Consider the following 18,858-nt stretch of genomic DNA (forward strand, 5'->3'; position numbering starts at 1 on the left):
TCATCACAAGTTCTTGTCTACAAGCGCCAAAACCAATTCCTATATTTTCATGATTACCAGCAATACCATGACTTCATAAAGGCAAGAATGGTGTATACATTAATGATAGTCTTAAGCTGATTTATCATCCTGCCCTGGTGCTATATACTTTCATGAGTTGCAAGGCATAATTAAAAATCCATTCAAGGTAAAGTTCAAAAAGCATCCTGTGGTCTGATATCAACTCCATGGCTGTTCACATGTATTGCCAGAGAAACATCTATCCCCAGGACTGGAGTGCAGGAGTTTCATTTACTGAGAGATACTGGGTAGCCCAGTAGGCAGTAGTGAGTAGAGGAGCTCTGTGAGCTCCCAAGTCCCAGGCTGGCAGCTACTCAGCCTGCAGCAGTTACTCTGTAAAGCATGTCTTTAATGAACACAGGTTTCCAGACCTTGAAGACAGGAGAAAGGATGTGAGACCAAGCTGGATTCACCAAACACAACATGCCTGTTGACATTCAGTAGGATAACAGTCACTACAGAAACCTGATAGATTCATGAGCCATCAACATGAGCTTTGGTAAAAAACTGAACATACCAAATAACAGGAAAAGCCCTTCTCAGAATTGTTTCCTGAAAGGGAAGGGCATATGCTATCCTTCCAAAGAGTGAATGAGTAATGTCAATCTAGCGCAGGAACTATTTTCTTTTCACATTTAAAAATAACTCTATGGTTGAGGGTGATTATCTGTTTCCTCCTGTTCCCTAGTAAATAATTTTTCACCTCCCACACATATTCGGTAGCATTCCTGCCTCCTCATTTTCACAAATGCAATAAAATCCTTGATTGTGCAGAGACACATGGCTTTTGCTTCTCTACCCTGACACATAGCTGACAGCTCCAGAACTGATCTTATTTTGAATAAACTCAACATAATGCAGGAAGAAAAGAGATACTGAGACTGGCTGAGATTTCACCCAGCTGAAGTTCATATGCATATTTTGTAATCAGCTAAAGCAATGACAAGCACTGATATGCATGACTGATATGCATGCTGTTTACTGGTCTGATGCCACATTTTGAGCCTGAAATTTGTTCAATTTTTTTTCCACAAAGTCAACAAGTGGAAGAAATTTAAAATCTCTATCACCTCTGTGAGAGGCAAAACCTGGTTATCCAAACCAGGTAAAGGCCACTAACACATGCATGACAGCAACAAGCCCAAGGCTTCACATGGGCTTGACAGCACTGTAGCAGTTTGATGACTGAAGAGCTTAATTACAGCTTTGCAGTTTGTCAGACTCACCCAAATACAGTCAGCCATAAAAATATACCGCAGTTCTCAAGTCATTCGAGATGATTAACTGTGGGATAATCCCAGATTTCAGAGTTTGCATTTTAAAGACCTCTCTGATGACTCAGATTATTTGGAGGAGGTATGGAAGGAAGACAAGAGAGAATAAAGATATCCCTTTAGGAAGTGCAAGTAGATAATAAAATTTGGAGGCAAAACTTCCTCTAAACTCGTGTATACTGAGCTAATACTATGGGCTGGAGAGCTGGCTGGACCTTCATGGAGAGTTAACACCTTGCCTTATCTATACAGATAACTGACCCTTCCTCACCAGTACAGGTGACACAGGGACATCCAAGTGATCAAAAGAGTCTGCTCAAGGGGAAGACATTAAAGAGACTTGGAAAGGCTTTGCTACTACAGACTGCTCATCATTTAATGAACTTGCTGGTATATAGATGTTAATGACAGCATTTGTACTTCTTGCCTTCAGCAAATGTAAGGAACGCCACCAGCATGTGAAAGAAACATGAGCTCCAAATACTCTGTCAAAGATTTGCAGAGGAACTTTTGGAATATTTTTTCTTCAACTCTGAAGTTCTAATATTAGTGCTGTGTTTGTATAGTCAAAAGCTTAGCACTTCTGCTCCACAGACATTTCCTATGACAACAGCCAAGACAGGGAACTGAACCTGCTGAAACAATTTACTTTCTAGTCAGAGTTGTACCAGAGGCTTTCTGTGCCCAGCAAACTTGGACAAAACACTGAATAACATGTTATTTAACCTTCCTTTCCCTAAGTTTACTTCTATAGGACTATTCCCCCTACATAAGGGCATGTGCTAAGTTCATGTTTGTTTAATGCCTATACCTTTGAGTTGCTAAACATTGTTTCTATTATTGAGTAATAAACAAGTTATATGTGTCAACAGTCCAAGTCCTATTTGGGCACTATTTTATATTGTAGTGTGAGAAAACTGTTTTATTTTCTTTTCTTTTAAATGCCAGTACTTTTCCAAATTTCAAAAAGCATTCCAAGTAAAGTGCTTCTGATCTTAGGGCAAAACAATTAAAGCACAGAAAAAAGACTGTGCTTACAAAAAGCTTTCTGCATTGCAAGTGACTGTGCAATATTTTAACATACCCAGTCAGCAAAATTTTCCACTGTAGTGGCAATACAGTAAACCAGGACACTGCACCTGCTTGGGAGACCTCCCTAATGTCTCATATCCTCCAAAATCCTGTTGAAAAAAAAAAATTAAAGCTTTCCTATAAAAGATAATGTCAGCATAGAGCTCCACCTTCCCTCACAGCCCTACAAAAACTACAACAACCAAACTCAGCAGTAACGTGTTATTTCAGCACAAAAAAGACATGAATGAAGCAGACAGACATATTTCCTTGGATGTAGATCTGTAAAAAACACCTCTCAATGAGCAATTTGAGCACAACTTCCATCAAGCAACCTGATGAAAATCTCCACAGATGCCTTTGCACAGCCTGGTAGTACCAGAAACCTTTTCTTTGGCCATTTTGCTTTGACACAAGGGCCAGTCTCCACCAGAAATCAAACAATGTGCCATATTTTTCATTCAGCAAACAGGACTGAATCCCATTTCAGAGCATTATAAAACTGCTATGCTTTGATTTCATATATCCCTGGTTGTGGTTTTGCATATTAAGAATAACTTGTGAAGTATAGTTGTAGTCTTCCCTACTGTTTTGTTTTGCAATGAGCAGACACAGATTAGATTTCTGGTCTCATAATCTTTAGCCTGAGTGAGTGGTAAAACGACAACAAGATCAGAGCCTGAGTGGACAAGGACATGTGCACAATCTGGCTGAGTAATTACACAGTGAAATTATATATATGACAAGTAGTTTCACTCAATTCTTAAATTAAACAAGAGTGGCTCCAATACAAGGCAAATCAGATGATAATATGCATACACTGGGCAAGATATGCTGTGAAGAAAGCCTTCTGTCCTCATCTTCCTACCTTTAAAACAAGCAGGCAGCATATGTGACATTCATTTCTAAGGAAGGTCCATTAACTTACACTATTAAACGTTTATTTTGTTTAAAAAAAAAAGCACAAGTGGTGCAAACTGCTGAAACACTGGAGTTGAAATCCACACTGATAGAAGTTAGCTGTTGTAGTAATAAAATATCCATGCCTCACATTGCCCTCTTCAACTGAAATTAACTCAGATTTTCCCTTGACAAACAGAGATGGATGTGCATATCTAAGTATTCTTAGTCGAAGCATTTGTAATAAACAGTTAATCTGAATTAAAGTAGACTGTCTTTTTTTTTTTTTTTAAATTACTTCAACATAGCTATGGAATTGGACACATATAAATCCCAATACAAATAAACAGTATCCAGTACTAAGCTCTTAAAACCCAGATTTATGACAGAAATGTGGAGACAGACTCTTCAACAGGGGCAAGGCTTAGCAGCATTAAAATAGATCAGGACAAAGCACTGTTCAATGTGATTTTCTTCCTTCTCGATGGCATATCCAGCTGGCCTGTAACACTGGTTACTAGAAGGCTCTTTTCTTTGAAACTGCAGTTGCTGTTACTGTTGTCATTAAATCCTTAAAGAAAAAATACAAGCTCCTACTGCTGCTCCCTCCCCATGAACCAAGTGAATAGAGACGAGCCAACACCTTATTAAGTGCAAGCAAAGCTTTTAAGATGGCCTGCAGAAATAAATAGGATGTTTACAATACACAGAAAGGCACTGTTAAGAAAAAAGAAATTTTGGAATGCAAAGCTTACCTTAGGAGAGGAGGAAAGCTCCCTTGATGCAGGAATAGCTGACACGTTGTCACCCATGCCCATCTCTGTCTTTGGCAAGAGGTTTGGGGGTTCAGGAGCCTTTCTTTTCATCTTCTTTTCTGGTTCTTGCAGCAGAGCAACTTTAATTAAAGCAGGGCTTGGTTTTGGTTCATAAAATGGATTTGATCTAATTAAAAGAAGGGAAACACATTTCTTTGCTATCTCCTTGGAAATTAAATCAAAAATAAGACCTGTTTAGAAAAGCCAATGACCAAAATGTTTTTATTATACCATGTAAGAATATGTTTTACCTTTAGATGCTTTTAGATACTGTTTCATACAACTGAAAAGTGAGTTACAACAGTTAAAACTTCATTGTCATAATTTCCATAAATTTTATAAAGTCCTGTAAATTGCAGACGTTTTACCACTTGCATAAAGCTAACTCTTCAATTATACTTCACCATCTATCAAAGAATGATCTGATTCTACAAGATCAATACCAACAAATTTGAGTGAAATTGCTGGCTGTTCAACACTCATAATGAACAGAATTAAGAAAGCTTCATTATAACAGAGTTAAGAATAAGGTCACTGGTACAGTCATGCTTCCACTTCCTCACTCTTGGCTGTCCAAGCCTGAAAATGTTGGCCTCCATTAGATATACAATCCACACGAGATATTTCAAACTCTGTAGCATAAAGGCACCACACCATTTCAAGAACACTCTTTGGACAAGTCAACAGTGTAAGAAGAGCCACAGCTGACTTGTATATCTCTCTCTGCAGATACCAGTAGCTATCATTTGTCTATTTTGAAAGTGCTTTTTATAACTAAACCTCACTTAAGAAACAAGTAGATACAGTCCAAAGAATTATTCTTAACTCTAGCATTCATGTTCCAACTCTGCATTTGTTCCACAGCATTGCCATATTTTATATTAGTTTGATACATCAAATATCAATCAATAATACAACAATAATGGGTTTTTCTACACACTTAAAGGAGCCAGCAATTTTGTATTCTGGTAAGGATACTTATGGGAACCTTCTTTGCACTGAATTATTCCACTAATAATATTTGCTTTTCACATTTTGCAATCCAAAACTGGATGGTGAGTTATGAAATGGATAAACTAATTAATTCCTTTCTAGCCCATATTTCCCCTGCAAGATATATTTATCATATATCTCAAACTATGTTTACGTAACTAAGTCAGAGTGATTCCCAACAATCTATCTACATACAGTTACTGTATACACCGTAACTAACCACGGAAAATAACCTCAGTCTCTTGAAGTCCCTTAGAATTCCACTCTAGATGGAAACTAATGCATGCAGCATCAGACAAGAGCCTACCTAGCTAGATGCACTTAAAAATTCCCTCTAGGGATAAGAGTTATGAACTAGTACACGCTGTTTTTAAAGAACTAAAACAGCAGAATTTGGGGACAAGTGAAAAACCAACTATTCATCCAGTTGCCCTTCACACAACATGAAATTTCTCTCATTTGTTTGTAATTTTAGTATGAAAATGTCTTTCAGTCTCATAGACTGATTTTAGAATTTATTTTAATGCAGTTTACTCATTTCACTGAGAAAAAGGAAGCAATTAGTAATCCACACCAAAGAAAATAAGTCTGCTTCTAAAAGGCAAAGTTTTCCAAAGCAGATAAATGAAAATCAGGCATAAAACCTCCAGACCTTTCTAAGAATCTGCTCCTTATAGAAAAAGATATCCAGATCCTGAAGCAAAAGGAAAGACTAACACTAAAATAACTCATCTGTTGACTGAAGGCAACTTTCAGGTGTTCCCACTTTGCTGCCCATCAAGCAGCAAAGCCACCAGTGCAATCAAAACTAAAGGCAACACCAAAATAACAAGGTAATGGGAACAGATTGGTGTTTGGAGACAGTAGGAAAAGGAAGGTATTCAGGCTGGAGTAGAGAATGCATCCAGCTGTCAGTAGCTCTAATTTAGCTGACAGCCCAGCTCAGCTGCCTTTAGACACCAGAGAGTTCAAAGGGAGGTGAAAATGAAGATAAAAGAGATAAAGGCTGAAGAACAATGCATTCTATGGGACAGCACAAGGTTTGATTTAGTTCAACAAGTCTGCCTTCAGAACAGCCAACAGGCACAGCATGTTTGGCAGGAATTCACCTCTGTGTACTCTGAATTAGAAAGGTGTATTTTTAAGGTGTTAAAATTATTTTGGTGTGAAAAAAACCCCTTATGGATGAGAGCAAACAAGAACTATTTTTTTAATTTTTGTGCTCCAGAACTGGTTGCACTGCATGCATCAACCTGAAGAACTGTACCCTCTGTCTGAACTAGAAGGAAGTGCTAAAAGGAGACAAGTCGCTGCCCCTTTTTTTTCTAGAGAAGAACTTGCCTGAAAGCCAGATAAACCCTCACATTTTAGTCACAGAAACAGACACATACATGCACAGAACAGACACACACACGTGCTACTTTCTACCTTCCCCCTGCACTGCTTTTAATTCTTCTTACAAATACTGAGACAGATTTTTGATAAATTCATTTTAATACAGAAAAAAACCACCAAAATGTTTCTTTCCTGAAGAGGCTGTGAAGTTTGAAACCATGGAAGTCTGATATATGTCGCAGAGTTTGGTCCAACGGCTTCCACACGGCTATACAAGAAATTAAGGCCATGAAAAGCCTGGCTGAAAAAAGCCTTAGCTGGAAAATATGAAAGCACTTTTCTCTGAGATCAGACCCCTACTTTTTTGCTTTGGTGAAGTTATTTAATTGACCCACATAGTATGATTTGTCTGAAGAGATACTAGACTGTCCACCACAAAAATCAAAAAATCCCAGACGTGACAAACGACCTGGCATTAAAATATCACTGACAACGTGGCTTGTGGCTTCTTGTGCAACAGGCAGCTTCAGTAGATGGCAACTCGATAGTCTTGCCAATTAGACAGCATAATTCTAAGCCATACAATGATTAACGAGATAAGAAGCCACAGAGCCAAATGATATTGGAAAGCAAGTTTTATTCTGACCAATTTAAAAGTTATTTGGATCAGCGTTACCAGTAAACTGGAAAAAAAAATCAACATTTTATTGAGAAGGAAACCCAAAGCTGTCAGCATGGCAGGGTTAAAAGATCAGGCAACACTGCCAATCAGAAGTACTAAGGTTGAAGGCATTATACATTAAGTAGTTGTGAGCTGTGCTATTTTCAAATAATTGAATTTAATTTCACAAGGTGTGCTGTCCTTCATTAACAGGTTGCCACCCACCATTTTGATTTTAATGTATAAAATTCAAAAAGGCAAAAGCAGGATTTTCCACTACCATTCAAATGTCCAAACTAATGAAAGGCAAATGTGTTCCTTATCTCTACCTAGGTAGAGATCTCAATCTAGTCAGAGGAAGTATGTTTTGAGAGCATAGTTTTACAGCAGAATAAATAAATGTACTGGTTCATCTAAGTCCTTCAATACCATGCAATGCCTCATGATGCTTATGCTTGTGACTATGCTTTGCATGTGTTATGAAATATTATTTATCTTCACAACCATTAGTGAAATATGTTTCAATGAAGCAAATTACCCAAGGTAAATCCTTCACAGAGGCACAGTGAGGCTAAGTACCTTTTACAAGATTACAATGAGAGTCTGTTACAAAACTAGCATCAGAGTTCAGCTCTTGGGGCACTTTGTGTAAGCTCCAAGTCCAGAATCAGAACTAGGGATCTGCCGGAGCAGAGTGGGACAAGGGTCCAGATGTTAACTGATGTGTCCATGTTCCCAGGATATATCACTGCATTTCACGCAAAATATAAGAGGAAAATGCCAAGCAGTACATTAAATGAACTCCAATTAAACATTTAAGACATAGGGATAAAAATACATTGTAGTTCCTGAGTGACAGCAAATATCTTTCAGGAGCCTTCCATTTCTCATGAATTCCACCTATCAGGTTCAAAACGACACCTGGGGAAAGCACTTGACCAGTGAAACAAAATGAAACGAAATTTTAAAAAGTCAAAAGACAAGACATTAGGAGAGAGGTTGAAAATAATATGCAAAGTTGTCTAATGTCATGATATGACTCAGTTGTTCAGCCTTGTCTTGATTACACTGCTCAGGCCAAGTCAACACATCTTAAAATAGACATACAGCAGGAGAAATAACAGGGTCCAGAGACGTGCAGTGGAAATGATTAGAGAGATGAAGAGACTTCTGTATGAAGAGAGATTGAAAAAGTTAACTCAGACAAGAGATAAGTAATGGTGAACAAGCTAGAGATAGACGAGACAACAACTGTTTACAGCAGGTAAATCCAACACTACTAATTGTTGTTTTGATAAGCCAGCAGAAGAGATAGGATGGGATTCGAAAGGTAATTTATTTACAATCAACAAAGGAAACACATTTCATTTAAGATCTTGGTTTTTTTGTGGAACTCTCTGCCACAAATTGACACTGAAGGCTAGACTTTAATAGCTTTGGAAGAAGATTACCCACTTAGGTAAATAATAAAAGCATCAATATTCACAGTAGATAAAAATCAATACACATCTGGACATAAGCCTTCATGATTTAGGGCATGCAAAAACTACCAAGTGGCAATGCCAAGAAAATTTTTCCTTTGGTGCTCACCATACCATATCTTAGCAGAAACTTTCTGCTTAAAGATTCGAAAATTAATGACATGAAGTAAGGTGAAATAGTGTTTGTAGGTGTGAGTTAATACCACGTGTCCTGTGTTCCTTGACTGGACTTTTATCATTATATTCATTCCTCCAGAGCATTCAGTATAAAAATTCAAAGGTTTCCCTTACCACGCTCCTATCCAATACATTCAACATATGGTTTCCAGGTCTTTTTCTATGACATGTTGCTTCTACAGCTTGGGGGAAAAATGTGGAGAGGAAGGTTACTTTGGTGGTCAGGACATAAAAAACTTATGTGAAAGATGTAAAAAACTGTTTTTACAATTTTTATTGACTGCTTATTCTTCCATCTTCCCAGGGGACGTTGCTTTATAATGAAAACACAACCCAGCTTTATGTTCCAGTAGATTCCACCTATGGGGAGTTTATTTTTATCTTTGGTTAAAAAAAATATAAAACAGAGAAAAAATATAAAACAGAGAAAATTCTTCACTTGCTCATCAATGAAGCTTTTTCTTTTTCTGCTTGTCTCAATCTTTGCTGTCCTCTATACCTACATCTTAGTGGGTGTAAAGTATACTTTTTTTTTCTCCCTGCAGATTCTGGTGACCACAGAATGACCAACAATGTCTGGTGTGACCATCAGGGTGATCACACTGCACTCTGAAGACACAGCAGCCAGTGCTTTTTGTTCTGACACTGCCCTGATAAATGGAGCTCGAAGAGGCATCATCCCCAACATCCTTTATTATTTATTTTATTCTTCACAGACTAAACAACAACATCAAATCCACGGCCACAGAGCTTTAAAAGGAAAAAAACCCTGTTGAATCCTTTATGTGTTTCTATTAAGAGTGCACAGGGAATTCTTCAATTCCCTAGAACACAGCTATAAACAGAGAAACAGAAAGATGATGATACAATGAATACCTGTGCTAATATTAAAAGTAATGCAAATGTCATGCCATGATAAATCTCAATAAATAACGTAAAATTAAATGTTAATTAGAATTGTTGTCTGTAAAATCGCTTGCATGTAATCACCATAAACTGTCTCCTGAGTGGTGTGGTTGGTGACTAATGACCACAAACAAGGAGCAAGGATACACCTTCCAACCTCCCGAGCTGTGCAGCAATTGCAGAAAACTTTCACTCCCTGTTAGTTTCTATACTGTAATACAAGGCAGTCAGTGTGTGTTTATAAAAGTTTTCTGGGTGGTCATGATAAAAGGAACAACCTAAGTAAGTATATATGGTGCTAACTTTCTCATATAAAGATTAAATTTATGGGACTCTCAAAAATGTGCTAGGCAGATTGCAAAATGCTCTTCCTTTTTACATACTGCACCAAGATGAAACAAACTCTCCATTATGGTTAATAAAAATTATTATTTTATGTAGGAAAAATAATGGTGAAAAGAAGAGGAAGGATCAAGCTCTTCTGCTCCTCAATTTTTGGCTCATTGGCAATTGTCAGGGCATGAAGTGCCAGAAAGGTACACAGACTTGTTCCCTCTCAAGTAGTTTGCTATCAATAAGGCACAGAAGAGTTTCTTAACTGATCATGTTCAGCTGAATAACATGACTTGGGGGTATGGTATTTTCCGCTGCTGAGCTGCCTAAGGATCAGTCTGTCCTAAGGAAGTGATTAAGGATCACCATGGTTCAACCCAATACACCTCAAGATTAAGCCAGGGATCCCACTAATGCTTCCAAAGCTGCTGAAAGATGAAGAATCATACTTACTCATCTAGCTCTTCCTCTTCGGCTTTAGAGGTATCTGCATAGAGGTATTTGCTCATATCCACTGGCCTGACGTTTTTCCTTTTTGCAGGTTGTGGAGGAGAATCTCTTGCACTTCCAAGTGCTTCAGACACGTGATCTGGCTCATCAAATGGGTTTAAGTAGTCTGGGGCATCTTCATCCTTGAAGGGATTGTAACTGTCCGCATAGAAACTTTCTTCTGGTTTTGAAGACGAAGCTATTTCAGGGTGCAGCTCTGCCAAATTACAAAAAAACATTCAACAGATTTAACAAAGAAAAAAATTGAAACCATTTTATCAGGCATATGAGAAGGTCTGCTTTTTAACTCTCAGTACGTAAAGTATTATGCCTTAGGTGAATTTTCATGCTTGTTTATTCAAAAATAGGCCTTTCAAAAGGTTGCTTCATTTAGAGTATATTCAATAGGTTTCATTTTCTCACTTACTAAAGTTCTTTCAACCTAAATAGTTATTAGTTTCCTTATTTGTCATACACATGGTACTGCAACATTTTAAAACATTTTCATAGAATTTGCATCCTAAAAAAATGTCCTTAATTATTTACTTTAATAACAAAAAAAGATAGTCTGTATTTTATAACATTACTGGATTTAAAAATGGTGATAGTAAGTAGGTGGTCTTTTCATTTCTTAAAATGATTGAACTAAAAATCAGTTATTAGGTATGACCAGTAATTACATTTCAAAACACGTGTGCTCCTGGTAACAATACACAGTCTCACGGTAAAACTGAATTTAAATTAACCCTAAAGAGACAGACAAACAAACTGCTTTTCTTTTATTTGGGCTGTACATCAAAAAGTTATTGGCAACCTAGAGTTGCATGCAGTTCTCTGTGTAAGGTCCTTTCTGTAGTGTCTGTTACACTAAAGTGAATGGCATTTGGATATTGAATAATACAAATCCCCATATAGTAATACAACATTTCTTACAAAGACACTTAGTCATGTTAATCTTACTGTTTCTCTTCCTGCAGCATCAAATAATGAGAAGCCCAGTTCAATACTGGATGTGATGCACTTTCAAAATCTATGCAAATAGGAACTTCAATGTAATGTCATTAAAACCTAACTTTCAATAAGCATTTTCACATTATTCTTAATGAAAAGTGCTTCTTTTTCAGATGTATGGTTACTAAACTGGACTAAACATACCTTTAAGCCTTAACAGAGGAATGCTAAAAGTTACTTGTAACAAGAGTCTAAACAATAAAAAGATGGAGTTCCAAGTGGTTTTCTTCACTAAAGAAATATTTGGTAACACAAAATCACTAGTCACACAACTAACAAATGGAGGAGGCAGCAAAAGAAACAGCAGTGTTTTTATGTGGGTTTAGATGGATGATGTACTGAAGATGCTAATCCTGGTGAATTGCTAGAAAATATGAGTGTTCTCTACCCTGACAGTAAACATCCAGTTCACCCTGTCTCCAGCCATTAGCAAAGCCCAAGGTGTGACCAACTATAACCTACAGTGTGAACAAGAGCCATTCCTAGTTGGACAGGAATATGATCCCTAGTTGCAGGTAGAAACTTCACCTATCTATGCACTGGAGCAGTCATTACTCACTAGATCAGGGCAAAGGCTCGGAGCAGGAAAGGCTTTAGCTCTTCTCAGGACAACAGAAACCTACCAGGGACTGGAAGGATTTCATTTTAGAAAGAATCTCACAGTTCTAATGGTCTTCTTCTTGATTTTTGCATTTGAACCTCAAAGACTACATTATCGGATTTTCTTCTACACTCTTTCTAAGGGTCCATTTCCGAAATGATGGATCATTTCTCTATGGTCAGAAAGTAGAAATCAAAAGGGCTTGCCTGAAATAACAGAAAAAATTAATCAAAATCTTATCTAAGCCCAGTGTGGACCCTCAGGAGATAAATCACTCATCCAAGATTGAGGTAGAGTTCAGCAGGGTGAAACAAAATAAAATTATTCTTTGCCAGACAATACTGCAGGTTTGTATTGGGTTTGCGTGGCCAGGTTTTGGTAGCGGGGGGGGGGGCTACAGGAGGGGCTACTCTGAGAAGTTGCTGGAAGCTTCCCCCATGTCTGACAGAGCCAATGCCAGCTGGCTCCAGGACGGACCCACTGCTGGCCAAGGCTGAGCCCATCAGGATTGACAGTAATACCTCTGGGATAATATATTTAAGAAGGAAAAAAAAAAGTTATGAGGGACATGTAATTGCAACCAGAGAAGAGTCGAGTGAGAATATGTGAGAGGAACAACTAAGTAATCAAAATGCTTGTAACTAACAGTAAAAAACCAAATAATCAGGGTGCAATAGCAGTGTTAGTTAAACCTAAAATATAGGTTCTGTTACTGTTTAAACTGGTTAAGCCTCACCTGAGTGTCGAAAAGCAACATTTCATCTCTGAGGAGATGATCATATAGACAAATTGCTGCAGGAAAAATCAGGGGGTGTATTTGCAGTATGTCAGTGCAGGTGTTCACTCCTACCCCAGAGTAAACACAACATGCTTATCCCTTAAGAAAAGGGAATAAACTACTGGGTACTTATCCTGGGAGAAAGAGTAGTTACTGCACAGCAGGTGATGTGTACTAAGCTCACACCTCAGTTTATGTGTGGTGATTTGCTCATAAGCCCACATGCTTGTAAGAAAGCTCTTTCAGAGAAAGCCATAGTGAAATAATGTTGAAGGTCTATAACTTAATTTATAGGGGAAAATAAACCATTTTAGGCAGAATTTATTAAAAACACAAATATGATCAAATCAAGCAAGAATTCTTTGACAGTACTATAGATTAAATGTATCAGAGCAAAGCCCAAAATTTAAAATGTATTTTTTCATTTATTTTGAGCTAAAACTGAAGATTCTATATAGACTTACTTTCATCATGCTAGTGTCCAATGCAGCTGGTCATGGCAAGCTAAAGTTTTGCACTTGCTTGCCCTGAGATGTCCTCAGTGGGGGTATCTGCAGTTGAGCTGACCCCTTTACAGCCAAAGCTTATAGGTCTATGTCCAAACTGTTTTTAAAATCAGGTGAGTCAAATCCTCCCCTTACCATATAGACACACTGCCTTGATGGTAGTCAGAATACTACACAAATGTTACCCTCACATTTTGTAATCTGACAAACGAGACTAAGCAGAAGTGTTTTGGAGATCTCCTCTCAAAAGATAGTTTCATACAAAAAGCAAAAATAACCTAACGAAATGTAGAAAAAATGACAGATGTCTTATTCAAATAGTGTAGCTTATTGACAAAGCTTTAAACAAACTTTTTACTACTTTAAACTTTGCTCAAATATCAAAATATTTTATCAAGAGAGTGGACAACTACAAATAGCTGCTTCTGCAAGCCCACATCATGGATCATTGCACCTGCACCTGAATCTGTTCATAAATACACATTATCATATCTGAGTGAAACTTGCTGATAACTCACAATCAGCATTCAAATAAATATTACAAGAAGGAAAGTCAGTAATATACCCTGAAGTTAAAAACATTCAGGGAAACAATCTCTTAAAACCACAGTGTAAGCTTTTATTTTTAATTTGCTTTTAAGCGTCTCCTGGAAACAACGAGTTAAATCCTTGTTTAAATCTGATGAATTTTAAGGGGCAATGCAAATGGTTTTTGCAATTCTTTCTATTTCAACACTATGGATCAAGCACTGTAACTCTCAGTAGGACAAAATTCTTTCTCTTTTTCATTGGCTCAACAGTAACTACAGGTTTGGCCTTACACACACAGTGTTGCATATCAGTGCTCAGACACCTCTGGCTTGTTATTAATTAAAATTTTCCACAAAATCCTACATCCAAACTAAAATTGAAAAAGCTTCTGAAAATGTCACTCTCAAGACACTTTTACAGGAAGAATTTTGTAGAGGCTCAGCTAGAACCCACTTGGCTACTCATTCTCTCTATTCTTGCCATCCAGGATACTACTTTTCCCCTCCTTCTGCTTCCTTCAGTGTTCCCACTGGAGAACCCAGACAGGCTCTCTCCCATGGGGTCTCTGAAACTCTTTAGGACTAGCTTTTGTGTCAAATGCTGGTCATCACTTCAGGAGCCTCTCTATAACAAATTCAGTTGCTGGGACTGTGACTCAACAGCACTGCTCTTAAAACCACATCCACTGTCACCTTTTCTGTAATAAAGACTTATTTTCTCAAGGACCTAATGATGCTGGGAAGTGCATTTTGGGGGACTAAACATACAACAGCTTAGAAGGGGCTTATTTCCCTCTTCAAGCCGCTTTCACATTCGGAAGTCAACACAGATTCCCCTGCTTCCCCCTCATCATTAATCACAGCTGAAAATACAGGACTCCAGTCTTTATTGGAACTATTTTTTTTTAATTGCAGTTCTTTACATTGATATAAATTAAAAAATAATAAAAAATCAAATAAAATAAGAAAAGGAAAGGGGAAAAAAGAAAAAGATGCTTGCAGTTTGGCACTTCAAGAGTCAAACACAAAATAATTTTGCATGATTAAGTAATAAAGCCACAGGGGTAGGAGTGACAAGAAGAGAGGTAAAATTATTACTAAAGCAGAAGCACCAGCTGCTCTTGTGCCAGATTCTGGAAACATTACTTGCCCTAACTCCACTGAGAAAGACTGCTTATGATAGTAATCACTCTGGCACTACCTATCTGCACAATCAGCCAGAGCACCTCCAAAAATCACCCTGCCCTTCAACCCACTTGCCTTTTGTAACGCAAACATATTGTGACACGTCCCTTAAAACCAAACAAAACCTCCACCAAAACATCACACATACCACTTTCCCCTTGGCAGAGGATGAAAGGACAAGCCACATGTGAGAGATACTCAGTTACGCCACCGGCTGCCCGACCGGCAGGAGCACAGGCACGGGGGGATGTGAGCAGCCTGACAAACAGCACAGGGGAAAAATGTACTGCCCAGGACTTCTAGAAAGCATCACGACTGGCATGCCCACAAACCACTGATGATTTTCTGTGTCTTTTATTACACACTCACATTACTTTTCAGTAAGAAACAGGAGAAGGGACAGAGTCTATTCTGTCTCTATTAGTTCTCCACTCTTAGTTCTCCACTCTATAAGAAACAGGAGAAGGGACAGAGTCTATTCTGTCTCTATTAGTTCTCCTCTCTATTAGTTCCTGTGCTGCTCTCTCTGTAGAACTATCCTAGAAAGATTCTGAGTTTGATGCTGCATTGTGACAGTTTACATGCTGCAGGGAGCTCAGAAGTCCACACACAAGGTAAAGAAATACACTGGTGAAGTAAATGCTGTTCTAAAATGGCAAGGGGTGCCAGCAAAAAGTTCGCCTTGTGTCTCGAGTGTGTTGAAGGAAACTTGTATTGGTCATATACAACTTCAAAATTTGTATTCCCCACCTACTTAAATATCTGGAGTGCTGAAAGTGTGTTGTTGTTTTCTACTTGCATTTTTTGTAGATGATGACCTCCCCAAGTAAATATTTTGCACAGAAATTAACTGATTTTAGAGTTCTGTTCTACTATGACTAAAAATCCAAAAGGTAGTCTTCATATGATCATCTACTGCTTGTCTAGTATAAAGCTGCAGAGATATACTGTTCAAAGAGATTATTTTTGATTTTCCCAGATTTCTAATGTCTAGCTGACCTACTAGATACAGAGGGAATAAACCTCAATTTGACATGTCAACCAAGAAACACACCTGAAGATTTTTTTGAGGTGAGTTTTTCATATGCACATTCACTCCATTGTGTGTATAAGACCATTTACACTAAGGACTTTTTACATCCCAGCAGCATCTAGAGCCAGCTTGCTGATGACCCTCTGCCACGCACCACACCCACAGTGTGCACACGGATGCTGGGAGTGCTCACGCCTTTAGTTTCTCTCCACCTTGCATTCCCAGGGTTAGATGATTATGGGATTAGGAAGATAGAGGGAAAGTAGCTGGTTTGTGAGCAGGCACAAGAAATATCTGTCTAGGAAACAAGTATCTACTGGCAAGTAATCCTCCTTTCCTTTTGAGTGACTGTCAATACATACATATTCATACCCCTGAGTGACTCCAAGCACACACGGTACAGGCTTGATAGGAATATCCTTGGAATATCTTTGCCAAATGGCACATCATGCCTCCTCGCATCTGATGGCAAAGTACTCAGGAAAGGAGGCTCCAGCTGGCTGCTCTGCACATCTTGGGGAAATTAAGTAACAAATTCTACAGAAGACTCTGAACTTTCGCAAAGTCTGAATTCCAGATTAAGCCTTGTCCAGATAAAAAGATAAAGAGACTAACATGTAGTGAATAGAAAAATACTTCATCCCTGCACGCATAAAAGGTTAATCTCTTGATTTAAGCAGATCACAAGACAAGTGAAACAAGTAATGTGACTCTTTAAGCCTGTAGGAGAAAGTCTGTCTTAAACTCCTGAACCTCTGTCATGCTCTCTGAGCTTCTGGGGTGGCCACTAAAAAGGTTACATTCCCTTAAGGATACAAAAGCAAACAAGCAGGCATAGTCTCAAAGAGTTTCCTAGAAAGAGATGTCAGTAAATGAAAGTTCCACTGAGGTCTCAAAATAGAAGGAATGTCTTAAACCATGAGTGAATGATGGGAAACAAACAGGGGCAGCCTTCTGCAGTTGGGCAACAGGATGAGAACAGTGATGATACTGTATAGTTCAAAATGTAGTCCAAACCAAAGGTAAATCTCCCCAAAATGGTAAGGTCCTGATGCTCCCCATGTAGACATCGGTCCAATTAGCCATAGACATACACAGCAGATTCCTGCTGTTACTGAAGATTCATCTCTATTTTTATTCAGCACCCTTTTTTCCCTTCCTCAACTTTTTGTGAAGGACTGGAGAAAAGGCATATGCCAAGAAGGCCAAGAAAGGGGAGATGAACACAACCAGTGCTCATTACAGGTCTGGAGCAGAAGACCCAGTGCTTCTCAGAGGTGTCTGAGGTGAACAGAAGAATCCCTGAGGAGCCACTAACCATACAGTAAAAGCTTTAAAAATGCCACACCAGATGTCCCACTCTTTGCCTGATAGCCTGGAAGCCCTCAGATCTTCCAATCTGCTTTAGTGTTCCAGGAAGACATACTATTGTCACATGAGCCTGACAGAAGGTGCATCCCTCCCAAATAAAAAAACATCTTATGACACATTGGGAAGAATCTAGTGACACCCTGTTTGTCACAATCGCTGTCATGTTATTGTACGTTGACTGCTGCATGACAGCGACAGTGTGTGGGAGGAATATTTGGTACACACACACCCAACTCAGCACTGCTGCCCACAGCTGTGAAGACGAGACCCAACAGTCTGATCAGAGGCAGACCCAGAAAAATGGAAAAGTGTCGATGACTATGACTGAGGATGACAGTATAGGCTAGATGTCACCAAAAGAACCGGAATCAACTGAAAAAATACATGCCCCTCAATCACTGAGAGTGTATTAGGAACATAAGCTGGCTGCTGTTTTGGATGCAGGCTGCTCATACTGAGCTTGCCATGAGGTATCAAGCTACTCCAGTGCTAAGAAACAACACCAGTTTATAATTCTCTGTCCCTAAAATGAGAAAGAATTGAGTCTTTAGTCCCCTGTATTTTGTGACCAGAACACCCACTGCTTTCTGCCAGAATGGGTTCTCTCTGGAAAGGAAAGAAAAGCTGGGTTTGGGAGACAGCAGTTTAGGCAGGATGGGACTTGTACTGCTTTCTCCATGGAGAAGAGAGTTCTTCTTTCTAGAGCAGAAAAAGGAGAAAGGAATATAGGCTGAGTCTCTTAGAGCAAGTTGTGTGTGGACTACTAGATGTGTGAAAATAGGTGATTTATATTCCTAGTTATTCTGCCTCCTTCCATGATCCTAAGAGAATTCACTGTCAAGGAACAGACAGGAAACAAAGCCAAAGATTAGGACACCAGAACCTAATCCATAGATATTGGTACCTACAAAGATGAAACAACTCACTTCTGCAGCTCCAGAAACATCTGACAACTTTATAGGAGGGAGAAGGTGCCCAGGATAGTGACTTTACAGCTTCAGTGGCTCAATACAGAAGACAGGGCAATATCCCTCTTTCAGAAATACAAGTTGTGAGACTACACCACAGTCGAAGTATGACAGGACTTGATCACCACCCACATTGGCCTCTGTGGAGTCTGAAGGCAGAAAAACTCTGTTGTGAGTAAACACTATGCTTGTCCAAAGAAAGTGAGAAACCACAGGTGGAAACTGCAGCTCAGAAGTGCATCCTCATTAGACCTGGCATTAGAAATCCCATGGCTGCACCCTGGACTGCTCCCACTCACTTCTTCATTGCCATGACAGAGTGGTTTGGTATTTTCTGGAGGAAGAAAAGTCTTGGAGCTTTGAACAGGAAAGGCTGAGTA

The 18,858-nt window shown here is 38.7% G+C and overlaps 1 protein-coding gene across 11 annotated transcripts in view; it reads right to left on the reverse strand.

The window, feature by feature from the left end:
* Positions 1-18,858, reverse strand: part of EHBP1 (EH domain binding protein 1) — a 215,805-nt gene that overhangs the window by 96,185 nt on the left and 100,762 nt on the right. For all 11 annotated transcript variants that reach the window (XM_029964393.1, XM_029964388.1, XM_029964387.1 and 8 more), the window contains 2 exons: positions 10,460-10,712; positions 4,061-4,247 (listed from right to left, as the gene is read on the reverse strand). In XM_029964393.1, the coding sequence (XP_029820253.1) occupies positions 4,061-4,247; positions 10,460-10,712 (440 nt within the window). The remainder of the gene's footprint in view (positions 1-4,060; positions 4,248-10,459; positions 10,713-18,858) is intronic.

The sequence above is a fragment of the Manacus vitellinus genome, unplaced genomic scaffold (genome assembly GCF_001715985.3).
Source record: "Manacus vitellinus isolate BGI_N305 unplaced genomic scaffold, ASM171598v3 scaffold_70_pilon, whole genome shotgun sequence".
In the NCBI taxonomy this organism is placed as follows: Eukaryota; Metazoa; Chordata; class Aves; order Passeriformes; family Pipridae; genus Manacus; species Manacus vitellinus.